Raw genomic sequence first — 17,628 nt, 5'->3', positions numbered from 1 at the left:
AGAAAATCTTCTCTTGCTGCTGTCGCACAGTCATGCTCTAAAAAAATTTAATGAAAGTATTTGGAGAACGTTGGGATAGATGGCAACCTTTTGAATTTTTGTCACACAGACAAGATAGCATTTAGCCTTTTGTAAATAAATACAAGTTATAATCTTGAAGTTCATTAGAATCCAGTAGAATAGACATCAGCTCTCTAAACAGTTTTTACTAGTGTTATTATGATGTACCATTTGAGATGATGAAGCATATCAGTGGTGTGATCAGTGTTACTGCAGCACTGGCTGTTACTTTATAACAATTTAAAAACAAGCTTTTATTGGAGTGTATGTAGGGCTGGGTATTGTTGCTCAATATCTTTTAAGTATTGACCAAAATAACCCAGTACCAACAAGTATTGAAACATCTATGGGCAAATGATACCAGTGTTTGTGTCCTGACTAACTTTATGTTAGTGCCTTCTCCAGAGCTCCTTCCTGCTTAACTGCTCGATTAGCACAAGCTAACGCAGCAGCAATGCTAATGCCCAACACTGAGCAGCTAATTGGTCCCAACAAACTCACACCAACACGAAAACTGTTTACCTCGTGTCTTTAAAAACATTGATAACCTTTTATGGGTAACGTTAGCCCTGTGATGTTAAAGCCCAGCTCAGACTAAAGATTTGCAACGACATGAAACCGTTTTAGCACGTTGCAGAGAATCAGTCCATCTGATGCTCGTTTTGTTTCTGTTTTTTGCTGTTTCATCAATTTAAATGCAACTGTAGCCAGTATCTTTATGGACACCACAGCTGTCTGCTGTTTTGCACATACAATCACTTGCACTAGATGTGTTTCTTTTATCCACTGGTCATTTCCATTCACTGCTGCTCATTATTATCCACTTCCTATTATTTTTATTATTATTATTATTATTGTTATTTATCGCTGTCTCTTGTATTTTTGTACTTATTTGCATGCCTAGTTATTTAAGTTTTTGAAGTTTAAATTTGAAATCTTTAATCTGACTGCTGTAACACTGGAATTTCTCAATTATGGGATCAATAAAGGTGTATCTTATCTTACCTTATCTTATCTCACTATCACTATCCTCATTCATATTTTAAGAAGCTACAAATTAAGAAGCTCGCAATCTGAACGGAAGTACAGAGAGTTGTTGCATAGAGATGATACAGCATCGCATCTACTTGCATTGGTGTTAATCGGCAGGTTTTTAGAATGTCGCACAACAGCACATTGCAAGTAGTTGCCTAATTCAACTCGTCTGGTATCTTTGGTCTTAGCTGGGCTTAACAGTTAGCACTTTGTTAGTGCTTTGTTAGCGCTTTTCCGGGAGGACTCTCACAACTGTCCTCGGTGTGGAGCTCCCACAACACCAGCTACAACACATACAGTCTGTGGTGTGGTGACGTCGAAAGTGAGTTTAGCGTACTGAGATGCCAACAAAACCAAAAGAATGGCTATACTACACACAGCTTACTTCACATTATGCGTATCGAATGAAGTACCCTGTTGGTATCAGTGTCATTTTAAGTGTCCTGGCTTTGTACCTGGTATTGTAATTGTTTAAACAATACCCAGCCCTGGTGCGGAGTGAGACAATATTGCTTGTCACTCCATTGTGTGTAATACACCATTAAAGTATTGTACCAATTAGATTAAATGCTTTTCTAAGTAGACGAGGAAAGCAAGGCAGTTGGCAGGCCATACTAATGACTTATTTTTGTTTTTTTACAACCCTGCTATTCTCATGATAACTTTTAAGGATTTTTTAAGTGTTTGAGTCGTTGTACAGTTGCTATTAAATGTAGTACATTTTCCTCCAGTGTCGGTCTTCAATAAAACAAAGTCTTCAAAGCTGCATATTAAAACATAGTGTGACCACGACTGACACACCAGAGATCAAAAAAAGCGTACAAACTTCAAAGCCTCTCCAGGGACATTACTGAAGAAACGCCTGTGCAGAAATATGAAAATCCTTTTGAATTTGTATGGAAAACTTTATTTGATAATAAAAATAGCATTCACAGACTTCTTTTGATAGCTACATATACATTGTAATCCATCTCAAGGAAAGAAGCTGGATAAGTCCACATCTACTTGTACTTAGACTAATGTTATGTATAGCTTCATGGGTCAAATAAAGCTATGAACAATGTAGTATTTATATATGCATAGTTTTATAAAAAAAGATTGGCCCATATACATGTACTGCTTTTATCAACACAGAGACAGCATTATGTCCGGAGCACATTGCAAGAAATAATGCTTGAAGAACACAGACTGCATACAAGTGCTTTATAATACAAAGGCAGGCTAACCATCGAGAGAGATTCAAACCATCAAACAGTTTCTGATTGACCAAATACAGTCTTTCATTTTAAAATGTCTTTACATACCTGATCCAGAGTAAATCAACATATTTCCCATAAATCATCAGGTCCATTTCAGAGATATAAACACAATATCACATTCCTCACTGCTGAGGTTTTTCATAAATTTCTCTTTTGTACAAGAAAAAGGCAACATTTTATTCCTTGACAGGTTCCTAATAGTTACACTGGAAAAATCTTTACAGGTGATGGCCAACAGGTTAACTTCTTAATGTGTTTTTTTTTTCTTCTTTTTTTTTTTGTCCTTTTTTGTTAATACAGTACCATGGCGACAACAGTGATCAAACAATGCATTTGTTGTGGTTTATCCAATATATTTTAGTTCTTCAATGAAACATAAAACAGAGAATACACACAAAACACATTATAAAGCAGCAGTCAGACTCCAGTGGCGTGACAGCATGGCTCAGCATGGCAGATTGGTCGTCTCCTGTACCGGGACTCTCCGTATATTACCAACACAAGAAAACACATCAGCTCTTGTGTCAGGACCCAGGAGGTGGTCGGTGCGCAAATGTGGTTATCATCAACATGAGGACAGGGCTAATTATTACTGTGGTATTACAGTGCATGTTCCTTATCGATAATTCTCGCTCAGACCTATCGGATAAAGTGGTTAAACTACACTTAAATTTTACACATGCATCTTGCACAGGGTAATTTACACATTTGTTTTAAATTTTTTTTTGGCATATTTGAAAAATCATATTTTATGGCAGCTTTAAGCTGGTATTGTGGCATTATGCAGACTCATCTAAAGTACTAAATTGAAAATTTAATGAGCAACAAATTTAGATATCTCTCATTTTCCCGCAACAGAGAATCAGCCAGAGCTGTTTTGCCTTTAGTTAAAAGTGAGTCAGGTTTCTGTGCTACATCAGTAACACACTGAGGAACAAAGTGAGCATTCAAGTTATTTTTATAATCCTTCTCTGAGGGAGAAACTAATTACACCGTTGCCAATTTTCTCATCAGTTATCTGATCTCTTTCTTAATATCGGTAGTGTGTGGGTGTGTTTAGGCAAAGGAGGGTGAGCTGCCACACATTTCAAGGATGCAACACAAGTAAGGGTACAGCATGCTTTCCCAGGTACAGTGTGTACTTCTATCTTGGTCCTCCAGGATTTAATGAAGCTTGCTCAAGATATGTGCCAAATTAAAAAATAAATAGTGAGCAAATGCAAAAAAAGTCATATATTATTTATTTAATTATCACTCTACGTTTACCATCAGATCTTAAATTTAGATTTTTGCCTTCAGTCTGTGACTTTCACAGCTCTTGTGAACCATCAGTGTCTTGTGCTATAGTTTGTTCAGTAAAGCAATTCAGGAATGGAAAAGACATCTAAAAACAAGTTGAAAACAAGCTTAGTAGTTAGAAGATACCACAACTGGAAGCATGTTTCATACCTCTGAGGGAACAAATATTTAGATTCAGCAATGCCTACAAAAAGCAATATCACTGATTTCATATGCAGGCACATACAATACCTTTACTATAGTACAACAACCTCTGTTATGTTCAAAATAACTATAACAATGACAAAACAACCAGTATGAACTGATAGGATTGTACTCCTGCTGTTTTATGAATCTCTGGATGGGATCACAAGTAGTTAAGTCAATCAAATCAATCAATAAACCATTCGACCAAATAAAGCACAAGAGTTAGTATCCTCAGAAGTCCAATTCCAGTGTATGGTACATAGTTTTTACAGATAGAGGAGAGTGGCGAGGGGGATCTCTGCTCTAGATGCTGAGGTCTTTGGGGCTTTCTTTGTACAGCCTTCTCTTGGGCTCAGGGAGCTGGTTTGGGCTGTGGCCAACTGTGTTATTGTTATGGCCTGTGTTGTTGTAGGCAGCATTGTTGTGTGCAGCGTTGTTCTTCATCATGCCGTAGTAATCCTTCAGTCTGGGTGCTGCTGCATAGTTCAGCTCGTCCCGGCTGTAGTTGCTGTCAGGGGAAGAGTCCCGCTCCACTCGGTATCGTCGCTCTGGTGTCCCGTTAATCAGATATCTCTCCTCCCTCCTCTCTGAGGAAGAGTCTCTCAGGAGGTTGCCGTTCTTTGTGGCTCTGTTATATGTACGGCCCCTGGAGAGAGACAAGGAATCTCCGTTGTTGTTGGTGCGCTCGGGGGTTGTGGCCTCCCTGACTCGCCCAGCCATCTGTGAGTCCTTGAGGAGCCTCCGCTCGTAGAACTTGCGTTCAGGGGTGACTGCGAGGAACCCGCCATCATCATACTCCCTCTCAGGTGTGCGGTCCCGATGGGCCCGCTCTGCCCTGCGGTCCATCGACTTGGCCCGCCGACGATCAGGAGACGAAGCGCGTTTTCGGGTTGGTGAGCGGTCAAGGGAGCCGCGGCGCTGCTGACGAAACCTCCCGTCCAAAGTAGAACTGCTGCCTGAGAGCTCTCGCCCCCTCAGTTTCTCGGCAGCTGCGGCCTTCTTCCCCGAGCTGTCTTTCCTCAGAGTCTTTAGGAGTTTAGAGATGCCGCTCTCCGACTCGGACTTCTTGACTTTGCGGCCTCGGCTCTTCTTGTTGCCACTGCTACTGCTGATACTGTTATCTGGAGACTGCTGTCTGGGGGTACTTTGACTGTGACTGTTATTCCAGGTGTGATGATGGTGGGGGTTAAATTGCCGGCCTTGGTAGTCTATCTGATCGGACCCAGCCCTGTCCCTGTCTCGGCCACGCGCAGCCTCCTCCTGGCGTGATGGTTTGTGAAGGTCTGGTGGATAACTGGACTCCAATGAGGTGTGATATCGGCTGTTAGGTGGCAGCGTTCTCACTTCCGGAGTGTTTTGTGCCCCGGGTGTGGGAGTGTGCCCGTCACTGCTGCCGTCTGCAGGAGAGGAAAAAGGAAAGAGAAGCTTGTTGACTAGAAATACCTTATAAGAAGACCGAGGTTTAATAATAGGTTTACATCAAGAACGTGATGTTTATTGTGTTCAGCAAACATGACTTTCCTTGTTGGTTCATGTGAGCTCTTGCATTGACATGACAGGAAGTCAATGCAGAGATTTATGGAAATCATGCAAACATGTGCTATTTCATAAGCCGTTTACACCCCTAGAAACAATCGGCTAATTTAAATTGATGTAACATTCTGATTTACATCTATACACATAAAATGCATTGAAGTGATAAATCACTTCAATATGTTTTTTCTATAGGGCTGCGGGTTGAGACACAAGGTGATGTCAGCAACAACAGCAGGTGCAACACATTGGCAAGTGTAGGGCAGGGGTTATCAATGACACAGCAGGCACCTAGGAAATCATTCAAAACAAAATGGTGAACAACTCAGTGTGCATCATTGGGAAGAACAAACCAACAGCAAAAAAACAAGAGTGTGTTTAGTTGCAAGTCTGCCAAATAAGAGACAGGTTGCTATGGCAGCAGCATGTGAGGTGGCATTAAATTAGTCCCAGTAAAAATATCTGGCGTGGGACTGGCGGAGGGGGAGGGTTTGTACGTGTATAGATTAGGGCTGCACGATTCTTGATAAAATGAGAATCACGGTTTATTTTTTGTCAAAGGAAAAGTGTTTTAATCAGTAACTAAAACAAACGATTGCCATTTGTACTACCACATTTCTAAACCGTTAAAGTGTCCTACAAAGAAACCAAGCAAGCACATAGGCCTATATTAATACCAACATGGTCAAGAACAGCAAACTTCTTAACAGAAAACAATTGCATTTGATGCTCAAGCCCTGATTCAGCCGTAAGAGCTGGTGAGATGCATCAGGTATGTTCAAAACATAACACGATTAATGTTTTACTAACTACTGTCTTATTGATTTATTTTCCACTGCTCAGGGCCAATAAACTGAAAACAATGACAGCAGAGGATCCACGGTCTGCTAGCTAACTAAGACTAAGACTTAACTAAGACTTTGCTGTGTAGCTAAAACCAGTACGAGGCAATGCATATGAGGCATGGTGTGTATAATACAGAAAGTTTTGAATCAAGGCACGTTTTTTTGGTTTTTGTAAAATCAGTCTTATATTTAATTACGAGTGGCATTGAAAAAGTCTGACTTCAGTTTTTGTGGGGCTATCACAAAAACACCTGCATGCTTTGGAATCAGTGCATAAAAAATTAACATTTATAACAGCACTTAAGCAACTGTGTTTTTATACCTATTATTCTTGGACTCTGGCACTCAATTAGTGTGATGAAGATCGTTTGATCAGTGCAATGCACATTAGTGAACAACAGTATTAGGCCCGTTTCCACTGAAGAAGTTCCTGGTACTATTTGGGGGGCAGGAACTACTACAGGAACGTCCTCTCGCTCAGCCCTCTCAACCGCCGTGTCTCCTCTGAGAGTGGAGTACAAGGAAGGTTCCTGTAAAGTTACGGGCTCTGGATGTGACGTAATCGTTGCGCGACCATTTACTGGGGCGACGTAGGGACGCCGTTAGCTGTTAGCCCTTAGTGGTGTCTGTAATAACTCACTAAATGGCCCGTGAAAAAAAAAAAATTCAGCGGATGTCTTAGTTACAACATGATTGAGCTAACTGGAGTAGTTTCATGTTGTATCCGACAACGGGAGGCTTTTAACAGATGACGTCCTGATGTTAGCTTTGCTGCTGTTAGCTGTCCCTGTCAGCGGCAGCCACTGATGCTTTCTAGACATCGTGATTTCCCAAAACTGAATACATACCACACATATCAACACAAAACTGCTTTGCTAGCTCAATCATGTTGTAACTAAGATATCCGCTGGAAAAAAAAAAAATTTCACGGGCCATTTAGTGAGTTTTTATACATGGCGGCGGAAGCTATATGAACGAGCTAACCCTCGTCTGCTGAGTTTTAAAAATGCCGGCTATTTTGTTGCTTTCTGTTGACATCACATCCCTCCTTGAGTATATCCAATCAGCACCAAGTAAATCCAAAGCCCCAGCCAGGAGTCTTTCGGGGCCGTTCTGAGTACCTACTCCGAGGCAGGGACTTGTTTAGCCCCTCTAAAAGTTCCGGAACTCTGTCCTTCGGGGGTGGTTCCAACGGCCCCGGCCCCGGCCCCGTAAAATTACCCCGAAGTTCCTGCGGTGGAAATGGGCCTATTATAATAGAATGACTGGTAGATGATTCGCTCTTACTGGCGATATACAGCTTTCTATGGGGCTAGTGCACTTTCTGGTCAACTAATTTGCTTTACACCGTGAGATTTACATCATTTCACCAGTGCTTACAGTGAAAGGTTTACTGTGAATTACGCCAGCTAGCTAGGTTGATGTCTGAAGCCCCTCTTACACGGCCAGATTTTCGGCGAATGTTGGGCTGTTTTGCCGGCAAGCTGCGAGCGTTTATACACACAGAGCTGGATTGGCGAGTCGATCCGAGGTGCCCAATTTTCCACCTCGTAGGGTAGACATATTGGCGGAACCCTTTTAGTTTAAACGGACCGAGGCGGCCTTCCACCATGGGAGGGGCTGTTGATGACTTGTGGGAGGAGCTGTTGGTGACGCTGCACGTGCGACCCACTGCCGGCAGATAAACAGGAAACAGCTGATAGCAGGAATTAGCAGCTAGTAGCAAGAGGGAAACGCAAACCTGACAGACACTGTAAAGATGAGCAACTGGGGAGACAAAGAATTGTGCGCCCTCCTTGTCCTCGCAAACCAAGAGGCCATTAACCGTCAGATGACAGGGACGGTGAAGAACAGGCCGACTTATGAGAGAATCGCCGAAGGACTGACCAGCCGCAGCTTCCCTCGGAGCAAGTCACTGTTTACGTCACACGCTGAGCTACACATTTTGTTACTTGCCCACGCCCCCCATTGCCCCGAAAAAGGCGCATTCTGTATAAACAGAAGTAGGCAGGCGGCATTTCGCTGCACTCCCCGATTTTGTTTTTATACTGCCAATGCTGAAAGAAGACTGATTGGGCTTTCCTGCAAATTTGCACAATTCCTACATAAATTCCTATTCTTATTTGTGGCTAATTTGATTGGTTGTACCTGTAACTGGTAGGTTCAGGAAGAGTCCGTCAGCCTTGAAGTGCATTTGTGTGTACCGCAACAGGGACAAATTATGAGATCTCATTCTAAATATGCAACTCTTCAAAGAAAAAATAGCAGAATCCTTGCCTCTCAGAAGTTAGATGCCTGAGTCGAGATCGCAATCTTCTAACAATTAATCGTGCAGCCCTAGTACGGATCCACAGAAGTTAAGTTTAATTCAGGCATGACAAGACATAAAGCATGCACACTATGTCAACAAACCCGCGCGCAAACACACACAAAGTGGGATTCGGGTAGGGATGAGCTGAAAGGAAGGGTGGATAAAAATTGAAAGGAAAAAGATGGCGGGGAGCGTGGATTGGGACAGACTTTTGGCTACAAACCGTGGTCTGATTTTGGCCCATTAGGTAGAAACAGGGCTCTCCCATCTTGTCATTCCTCATTGTACCAACAGCGAGATGAGGAGCCATCATCGCTGGAGAGAGGAGGAAGAGCCCAGCGACAAGAGACAATCAGAGAGAAAGAAGACGGAATAGAGAGGAGAAAACAAATAAAACAGACAAGAGGCTGTTTTACAGTGCATCTTAATAGAGAGAAGAAGGGCTTTGTTGTGTAAGACAAAACAATATCACACTTTATACAGTATCACAAATCCAACTGAGAGGGGAAAAGAGCCAGAAAATTAAACCCCAGAAAATAATGCTGAAAAATACAACAATATGACTTAAACTATGAAAGGAATAATCCATCAGCAGAGCATACAGCTCTTGGGAGGGAATACTACTTCAGCTATAAAACATTCGTGCTACAGATCCTATAGAGTATAAATCACTGAACAAGCTTTTTGTGGCAACCATCCCTCCATTGATCAATAATATCTGACAGTTCAATCTTACACCGAAAGTATGACAGGTCGCTTTAAATTCATGGGTCAGAAAGTGTCTATCTGTTAAATGTTTATCATTTACAGTATTAACATCCACAAAAATCAATTAAAAGAGGAGTATCTGTCCTCGTGGTGCACTTAGCAGGTAAGAGGCTTTATTCTGGTCTGCTGTGTGAACAGCTGGAACAATATTAAGATTTCAATTCTGGCATTAGCAGTGTCATTTACAGGGAAATGAGAAGATATTGCAACATGTGTACCTACCATATTCAGGTACAGATCCATCTCCCCGTTTGAGGACAAGCCGCGCCCTCCGACCACCGTTCTTGATCAGTTCAATGGCACGTGAATGCTTCATGTTCTTTGTGCTCTCACCATTAATCTCCAGGATCTCATCTCCCACCTAAAACAGAGAGGCCATGTTATTATCGCAGCTCAGTTATGATTGTTTGTTTCACCAATAGTTTGCAAGGAGGAAATTTATCCTGCCAAATTCAGCTTTTAGCTTTCGGCTTCTGGTTTCGTACCCTCATCTTGCCATTTCTGACAGCAGCTCCATCCTCCGCTAGTCTCAGCACATACAGGTCCATGTTGTACTCCCGTCCTCCCCTCAGGCTGAAGCCAAAACCTTTACTGTCCCGCTCGAGGTCCACAGAGTAGAACTCAGCATCCTGTGAGACAAAAAAGGAGATAAAGAGAAAGTCACAAGGAGACTAGAGAAGAAGAGTGACTAATCCATGGCGCGAGGGAGTCAAAAGGTGAGTCCAAACTTCAGGACTAATCAAGCCATGTCCCACAAAAACTCACAAAATGTCAATGGCAGTACAATACCCTGGAATGCATGAATAATTAATGCCACATGAGCCTGTGAGCAGAGTACAGATCACTAAGCAAGGGCATCACAAGGGCTGGACCTAAAACTTACCTTGCTCATCAAAAGTTCCCTCCCAACGGAAGTATGGTCTCTCCCACAGTCAGCTTTAGTCATAATCAGACTACTAACTCATTTTAATAGGTGGGGTCAATTCAAGTGAGGAGTATGAAAAAGCTTGCTTATATCATGCACGTAGAGACATACAGGGAATAATTACTTTTTAAGATACAGTAAAATAGGTGGAATATGGTAGGTTGTGTGGGAGATATCTCTGTGTAATGGAAAACTAGAGATACTTTTTAAGATATAACACCCCAACTTACACATTAATAGAATTAGATTTGTTTGTAGACATGTGGAAGGCACACTTAAAAGCAAGAACGCCTGTTTTTCAGGGCACAACGGCAGGGACCTAAGATAAACAAAGTTAACTTTGGGAATATAGCAATGCGCACATCATCTTATGTGACGGGAAAAGCCAGTCAGAGCTGATAGATATCTTGCCTTTCTTCTGTAATTATCAGTCTATGATAAAGTTGATTCTTTTAGTGCAAGGTCCTCAGAGCTTTACATCTGTCCCACATACACGTTTTGGGCCTAATATGAACTTAAAAAACAGCACCTTGAAGAAGATCAGCTCCTAATTCGGGATTTATGGTTAGGCCCCCTTTCACACAGAAAGCGTTTTAACAGCTGGAGGCACCTTTTTGTAATTGTTTTTAATGAGAATGAAGCTTTTTTTGTTTGCGTTTTTTGCATTAAGACAAGCCTCGAGTTTCTGCACTCTGGGCGCCTGGTGTTTTTGCCTGAGTTGAAAAAACTTCAACTCAGAGCTTCAACTTTTTTCGTCATCTTTTTTCCCGTTGTCCAATCGGCTGATTTGAGAGGCGGCGGGCCTTCTGTGGTGGTCACAACATCAAGTTTACAGTTGGTAAACAATGGAGGAAAAACTGGTGGTAGTGGTTGTTTGATACTCAGAGCTGTACGGCTCAACGATAGACAGCAGGTTGTCAAACTGCCCCAGAGTCATCCTAACATATGCCTGAAAATGGCCATCATTGAGGAGAAGCTCCTGGACCAACTGGTGGTACTCCCTGTGATCCACCCTCATGTACCCACACAGATCTCCATTTCTCTGTGCCCAGCAAACTATTTGCTGACAGCCTCTCACCCTCAACCAGAGCTACAGCATGTACCCTCTGTCTGTCCATTTTAGTAACTAGCTACTTATTACTGTGAAGAAAGAAAAGATTAATTACATGGGATGGTTAGCGTAATGGCGTGCTGGGGTGGCTGCCTGGCGCAGGCACAGCAAAGCACTTCCTGTGGGATCAGGGCCTTCGTAGGCTATGATACGGTGCTGGTTATGGTCGCTTAGCAACTTCAGCTGCAACTTGCCTCCACATCCTTGAAAGGCAAAGGGCACAGTGTGGGCACAAGAGTAGCACCCAGCGCCCAACGTCATGTTTCCCAGGTGGTTAAGGACGCAGCATGTTTCCCGGCCTTAAAGAATGATGTTAAACACTTAACATTCTGCCATACCGAAGTGGTTTGATACCATACTGCTTCTTTTTAATGGATTGCATGAATTGGTACTTCATGTTATACTGATGGACATTTTTCTTTGAATACATTGGTCAGAGATTTTTGACCTTTGTCTCTTTTTCTCTCTATCGGTAAACACTGGTTATGTGAATTGCAATGACACTGAGCTTTGACACTTGTGTTCACTTTTCAAACACTCAGTGTCAGAGTGTGGGAGAAAGTAGCTATTCCTGCATATGTGTTATGTATAAATGCTAATCTTAGTTTTGACGCACATGGGCCTTTAAGCTGCTAGTATGCTTAATCAGAACTGCTTGTAGGATGGTTGACGGTTGAATAGCTTCAGGAACCGCATCCCCCCACACATTTCCAATGTTGGAATTTAAAGCTGTGTCTGACAAATACTGTAACTCCCCCAAACCAATATTCCGACATTCACACCAACTTCACGCCGTCATTGGACGTGATTGACCGATCCCACCTCCCTCCGCCGTTGTTACCGTTGCTAGGTTGGACAAGCTTGACAGTGATGGACCTGGGGTCAAGGTACTGTGTCTGTAGAGGCTACTTTTGGTTCTAAAGGTACCGAAAGTTCTTGGAGGAAATGTGGCTTTATCGGAGCACAGTGTGGAAAGGGGCGGGACTTAGGGAGGGCTAACTGAACTTCTGTCCTTTACACCACTGTTTCTGTCACTATTCATGTGCAGTTATTTGGCAACTTGGACAAAAAAGGCTTTATGAAGACTTATGATTAGTAGCCTTCATCTGTTTATTGATATAGTGTGTGTTATGGTGTGTGACTGATGTATTGATGTAAAATTCAGATGATCATGAACTGTGGAGTGATAGCATCTTATCTTACCTGTGTTGTCTGAGATTGTATGGGTGGAGGAGGAGGAGCTCCTTTTGACTTTGAGTTATTCCTTTAAAACAGAGACACTCATATGAATACACACTGTGCTGCATTACAGTAGAAAATGTAGAAAGACATTTGACTTTATGCATATTTAAAAAAAATGGATGCATCATCACCTACCGGGACTCTGTGGTCTGTTGAGGTGTGTGTGTGGTGGTGATGGTAGCTATCTTCTCAGCATTAGTAAGCAGAGAAGCATTGGAAGACTCTGCAAAGAAACGCAGACAAATCAAGTAAAAAAAAAAAAAAGAACCAACTGAGCTAAAATAAAGTGACTGCTTTTGTTAAATGCATTTGCCCACAGCTGTGTTTTCAAAAAACACTCTGGAGAACAAAATGTTACTGTCCAGAAGAGTCCACTGAACCGCCCACAGGCTGCTCTATTCAACCTGATGCTAACTGCCTGTGATGTTGTCATTTGCCATTTGCTCATGGACAACACTGGCCCCAACTGAATGAAAAAAAACCAGCAGGAAAGAAGAAAAAAAACTTGACTTGCATCATTTTGTTTCATCTGCTTTTCCAGGAGGGGTAAAAAAAACAAAAAAAAACAAGGACAACTGTCTTTTCTTGCCTTCCTTCAACTCCATCTTATCACCAGCTAGAACACTGCAGCACACATTAGTTTCCACTGACACCGGCAGGAGCACTGCTCTGTCTGTGTTTAGCAGAAGCATCAGCCTGACTCATTCTTCTCGGGCTCCTTTACTCACTCTCTCCTCATTACTGCTAGAAATATGGCTTCCTCTGGGTCACCTCTCTTTCCTTTTGAGGTGAACAGTTTGCTGTAGCCACACACATCTTGCATGGTATTTGAAATGAGAATATGGCGGACCAATAAATGCCATCATTCCCCTATTACAAGGCAATGTCATGTTTTCCACCAGGAAACTTTGCATTGTGCACAAGTAAATGTGTGTGTGTGGGTGAGTTTGTTCCCACCTCTCTCACTTCCAGCCTTAATTGAGCTTCATTTTCTGCCTCTTATTGAGGGTTTTACAGTACAACGCTGCTCAAGTGTTTTCATTGGCTGACCAGTGGCTCGGCCGCTAACAAGCACCCTTATTACGGCGCTTGACATATTTCACCCAAAATGCGGAGCTTTGGGTCGCAAACTGCTTGTTCTGCAATATTATGCAGTTCTATTTCCTTCCCCAAGCTGATGAGATTAACACCAACAGGAAGCACTTGATTAAATGTGAGCAGTGTTTTTAATCCTTTCAAACTGCTAAGATATTGCACATGGTGAGATATCCGGCGAAGGAAATAAACAAAGAAGCATAAAGATTGAGAAGTCTTGTGGAAGTGCTACAGTAGTTTCTGGGGGCAACTTCACCTTACTCCTACTCAGTGACTCACTCGCTGACATACCAGGGTTCACACCCTGATGAAAAGTGCTCTTGCCTGTGAGGAGCAGCGGTGCCCTTTCCTTCCCACCACATCCATGAATAAGTCACGTCATGCTGCATTATGAAACAGCCATGTGAGGCTGGAAGCGAAAAGGCTTACCATCACCCGGGATGATCCTGAGCGAGACTGTGTTCCCGGCTTCCTTGATCAGGTTAACGATGTCCGAGTGCGACTTGTTGGTGATGGAGCAGCCGTTAACAGCCAATATCCGGTCCCCGACTTTCAGCTTCCCGCAGCGGTCCGCCGGGCTGCCCTCGATGATGCGCCCTATTTTGTGGGGCATGGCCACACAAGCATTTCCAGCTTTTGTGTTAACATACATGTACGTTTGTTTGTGTGTATATTGTGTGTGAGAAAGAGTGCATGTTGATTATTTTGATTGATTGGTTGTATTGATTTTATTAAAAGGAAAAGACAGAAAGAAAACAGAGAGAGAGAGGAGAGAAGAAAGGTCAATTATCCAAATCACAAACTGATTAAACATGTTGCAATCAGTACACATGCAAAATACTAGATGCCTCAGAGATTGTTGTTAAAATTCGAGCTGCAACTGGTAATAGATTCGCCGTCAACTTTTAGCTTACATTAATTGCCAGGTAATTTTGTAATTGATTAATCTGTTTGTTATGTCTGTTTCTGTCTGTAATTTTAAAGAAAAATCTAAATTCTCTCTTCTTAAATGTGAATATTTTCTGGTTTCTTTATAACAGTAAACTGAATGTCTTTGGGTTCTGGATGAAACAAGACATTTGAGAACGTCATCTCGGGCTTTGGGAATCACTGACCAACATTTTTCACCTTTTTGGGACATTTTATAGACGAAACATCTAATCGAATATTTGAGAAAATGATTGACAGATTAATCAACAATGAAAACCACCATTAGTCACAGCTCTCGTTAAAACTCTATATGGTTAAAAAACAAAATTCATGAGCTCAGTGGGGAATATGCAGAATCTCTCGGCCCCCATCGCCTGATGAATCAATCAATGGGCTGCGAATCATATGCCACTGGTCAGAGTCCACAGTGGCTAAGGTTCGACAGCTTATCAATACACTGGTCACAGTATCATGGCTACACGTCCCTGCCAGGGATCAATGAGCACACAATCGCTGCTACACTATAAGACGTTCAGATAATTGGGTTGTGGGATCTTGATCGGCTCAGAAAATAAGGATTCCTCAAGAGGAGCAATCTGAGGTGATATGCAGCCTAACGCTTATATATGGCACTAGTTGTGTGGCCAATGCAAGGACTGCAAGAAATACATTCTGCACCTGAGTGACAGTGTTCAATACTGCACATCTTGTTTACACAGAAACTCTGAACAGACCCTAGGGATCTCCTGTGCTCCTCACCGGCCTCCCTCCATCTCACTCCCTTTATCTCTGCTCCTCCTCCCTGCACTCCCCCCGTCTTCCATCCAGTATTTTTGCATCATCCATATTTATTACATCACCTCACTCGGCAGCTACCCTGTCTCTGTCTCCAGTGAAAAATGTACTTGCATCCTGTCACTCTATCTAAATAATGAGATGTGGGACATTACAGGGTGTGGCAAGTACCGGGGATTTAATACCCAATCTGCTAAACACATCACCATCCCCAGGTCATAGTAGGAGGGGATGAGGAGGGGGGGATGGGCCCTGCTGGACTGGAGAAAAATGGTTTATGTGTCCATGATGTATGGGAGATTGAATCCGCTGAAACCGCTTTGTTCTCTCCAGGACTGACAAACACCCTGGAAGAATCCTCAGAGCTATGTTGTGTTTTTTTTTTTTTAAGTAATACACATTCCTCTGTCAGATTTCAGCTTGTGTCCCACATGGTTGGAATCCATTAGGAGAGTGAGCGCAGGATGCTATAGCACAATCCCAGATCAGCACATGAAAGCATTAAGTCCATTCATCTCACCGTCCCAAGAGGAATAGTGACGGAGCAGAGCAGGGGAGCGCAGTGAGGCAGCAGCAAAAACAGGAACCTCAAAAGACTAGAAGGCGTTTAGACAAGGTTGTTGACGAGCACTGGTGTCACTATAAATAACACATTAATTCTTGCATTTTAGAGAGTAACACCATTAGCCTGTGGGATCAATGAAATTTTCCCTGGCAGTCAGTGTGGCTAACATCTCATCCATTCTTGTGTTTTGCCCGTGACACACCACAGTACATCATCATAATGGCTAACTATACAAGGGACCTTGGCATGACATTGGTGTTGGAATTCATCACTCTGAGGTTAATACCAAATTTGTTCGAGGGGACATCTACAATTCCTCATCAATGCCTGAGCAACTTTAATACATGCAATTCTGCTGTTTTGCTGTGATACGTAAATGGTATAGACAGCTATGGAGTGTGCTGAGTAGACTTCAATTACATGGTGAATGAATTGGTGAGGGCAGCTGTGAGGCATGAATCTGTGATGATGGTGTTTGTGATAAAGCTGCAGCCAGCCTGATCCTGAGGGAGTGGGCTCCGCACATGAGGAGATTTCTTTATCCCTAAGCTCATGATAGTAGGTTTGTGACCTCGGTCTGTGGCATTAAGTGCCCTGCTGTCAAAACCCTTTCGCTTGCTATTCATAGAGCGAGGGAAACTCTATGAGGAGTATTTTTTATATGTAATTCTGCCAGGAGATGACATCAGTCATTTTACTCAGTGGTTCATTTAAACTCTCTGTGTCTCTTTGCTGGAGGTATGCGAGGAAGACTTGGGGCTGTTCACGCATCAGCTGTAAGTTTTTTTTTTTTGTTTTTTTTTTAGATCAAATTGTTCAAGGTATGTGCAAGTCTTGAAAAGACTTAGATTTAGATTACAAAAGCAGAAGTCTTAAATATTTATTTTTCTTGCCTGTGGAAGTAATATTAGTCAGTTCTGATTGTAGGCTGTCAGGAGACGTCAGCCCCTTTTAACACCGAGATCCCATGATAGGGCCACGACAAAGCCTTCATTACACCAGCTTTGCTTTTTAGGGGGCCATACACTTGTTGCTTTTTTGCATGCTCAAATTCATTGTTGTCAATGTGGCCGCAGCAGCATGTGACGATGAACAACCAATCAGAGCCGACACATATTTCTCCCTTCTTCAGTAAATATCAGTCCGTGGTAAATATGGAAAAGTTGATCATTTTGGCGCAGAGCTGTCAGAGCTCTACATCTGTCCACACACAATAGGCCTACACACAAACAGCGCCTGGAAGAAGATCAGCTTTACACTCGGGATTTCAGGTAAAAAGGCTACAATTCAGTACTTAAGGCTGGTTAGCAACCTCAGACGCAACTTGCCACCGTGCTCTTGAAAGCTGGCTAAAAAAAGACACAAAGTAGCGCCCAGTGCACAAACTCACGTTTTCAGGCGGCATGTGTACAGCCCCTTATACAAAATCTTACAGAATCAGTAGAGGCGTGATGGGCGTGACATGTAACACAGCAGTGTTGGCCTCTAGTGTGACATATAACACAGCGCTTTTAAGCAATAACAATGGCATAACATGGCAATACAATCATTTTTCGTCGCAGTTATATGCTGGCTGATCTCGGCCTCTGATCGGCTCCTGGACCTCACTGTCTCCCAAACTGCGGATATTTTTGAATACTGCTCTATTTCTTTGAGTTAGCTGCTAACT

The 17,628-nt window shown here is 42.6% G+C and overlaps 1 protein-coding gene and 1 long non-coding RNA gene across 14 annotated transcripts in view; one reads left to right on the top strand and one right to left on the bottom strand.

The window, feature by feature from the left end:
• Positions 1-17,628, top strand: part of LOC126403242 (uncharacterized) — a 72,769-nt gene that overhangs the window by 39,876 nt on the left and 15,265 nt on the right. The window lies entirely within an intron of this gene.
• LOC126403239 (membrane-associated guanylate kinase, WW and PDZ domain-containing protein 1-like) overlaps positions 2,351-17,628 on the bottom strand; it is a 140,001-nt gene continuing 124,723 nt past the window's right edge. For 9 of the 13 annotated variants that reach the window (XM_050065795.1, XM_050065797.1, XM_050065796.1 and 6 more), the window contains 6 exons: positions 14,099-14,302; positions 12,710-12,797; positions 12,536-12,596; positions 9,782-9,925; positions 9,519-9,657; positions 2,351-5,236 (listed from right to left, as the gene is read on the bottom strand). In XM_050065795.1, the coding sequence (XP_049921752.1) occupies positions 4,143-5,236; positions 9,519-9,657; positions 9,782-9,925; positions 12,536-12,596; positions 12,710-12,797; positions 14,099-14,302 (1,730 nt within the window). In that variant the 3' untranslated portion in view covers positions 2,351-4,142. Of the gene's footprint in view, positions 5,237-8,751; positions 8,844-9,518; positions 9,658-9,781; positions 9,926-12,535; positions 12,597-12,709; positions 12,798-14,098; positions 14,303-17,628 lie in introns of all 13 variants that reach the window. The other 4 variants (XM_050065805.1, XM_050065807.1, XM_050065798.1 and 1 more) reach the window with 2 other exon arrangements.

Source organism: Epinephelus moara, chromosome 16 (genome assembly GCF_006386435.1).
Source record: "Epinephelus moara isolate mb chromosome 16, YSFRI_EMoa_1.0, whole genome shotgun sequence".
Lineage (NCBI taxonomy): Eukaryota > Metazoa > Chordata > Actinopteri > Perciformes > Serranidae > Epinephelus > Epinephelus moara.
Note: the sequence above shows the minus strand (reverse complement) of the source record. Positions and strands in the feature narration are given on the sequence as shown.